At 58.7% G+C, this 213-nt stretch overlaps 1 protein-coding gene across 1 annotated transcript in view; it reads left to right on the top strand.

The window, feature by feature from the left end:
• BRF2 (BRF2, RNA polymerase III transcription initiation factor 50 kDa subunit) overlaps positions 1-213 on the top strand; it is a gene marked incomplete at its 5' end in the record, with an annotated part of 5,586 nt that overhangs the window by 1,212 nt on the left and 4,161 nt on the right. The window contains 1 exon segment of the mRNA XM_009698404.1: positions 1-213. This exon segment is cut by the window's left edge and continues 169 nt beyond it; it is cut by the window's right edge and continues 12 nt beyond it. Within this exon segment, the coding sequence (XP_009696706.1) occupies positions 1-213 (213 nt within the window).

The following is a 213-nucleotide window of genomic DNA, read 5'->3' as shown; positions in this document are numbered from 1 at the left end:
CAGCCCGCCGCCCGCCTCACCTGCACTTTCGCGCGGTTCTGCAAGCTGGCAGGTGTTGATCTGCCGCCGCCAGCGCACCTGAGGCTGAAGGAGCTTCTCGACATCCTCCTGAGAATGGCCTCCCAGCTTGCTTGGCTGAGGGTATTTAACATGGACAAGAAAACTGTGGTCAAGCACATTGGGGACCTGCTGCAACACCGAATTTTCCTGCTG

This window comes from Cariama cristata, unplaced genomic scaffold (genome assembly GCF_000690535.1).
Source record: "Cariama cristata isolate BGI_N322 unplaced genomic scaffold, ASM69053v1 scaffold28270, whole genome shotgun sequence".
In the NCBI taxonomy this organism is placed as follows: domain Eukaryota; kingdom Metazoa; phylum Chordata; class Aves; order Cariamiformes; family Cariamidae; genus Cariama; species Cariama cristata.
The sequence above is the reverse complement of the archived record's forward strand: the minus strand, read 5'-3'. Positions and strand labels throughout refer to the sequence as shown.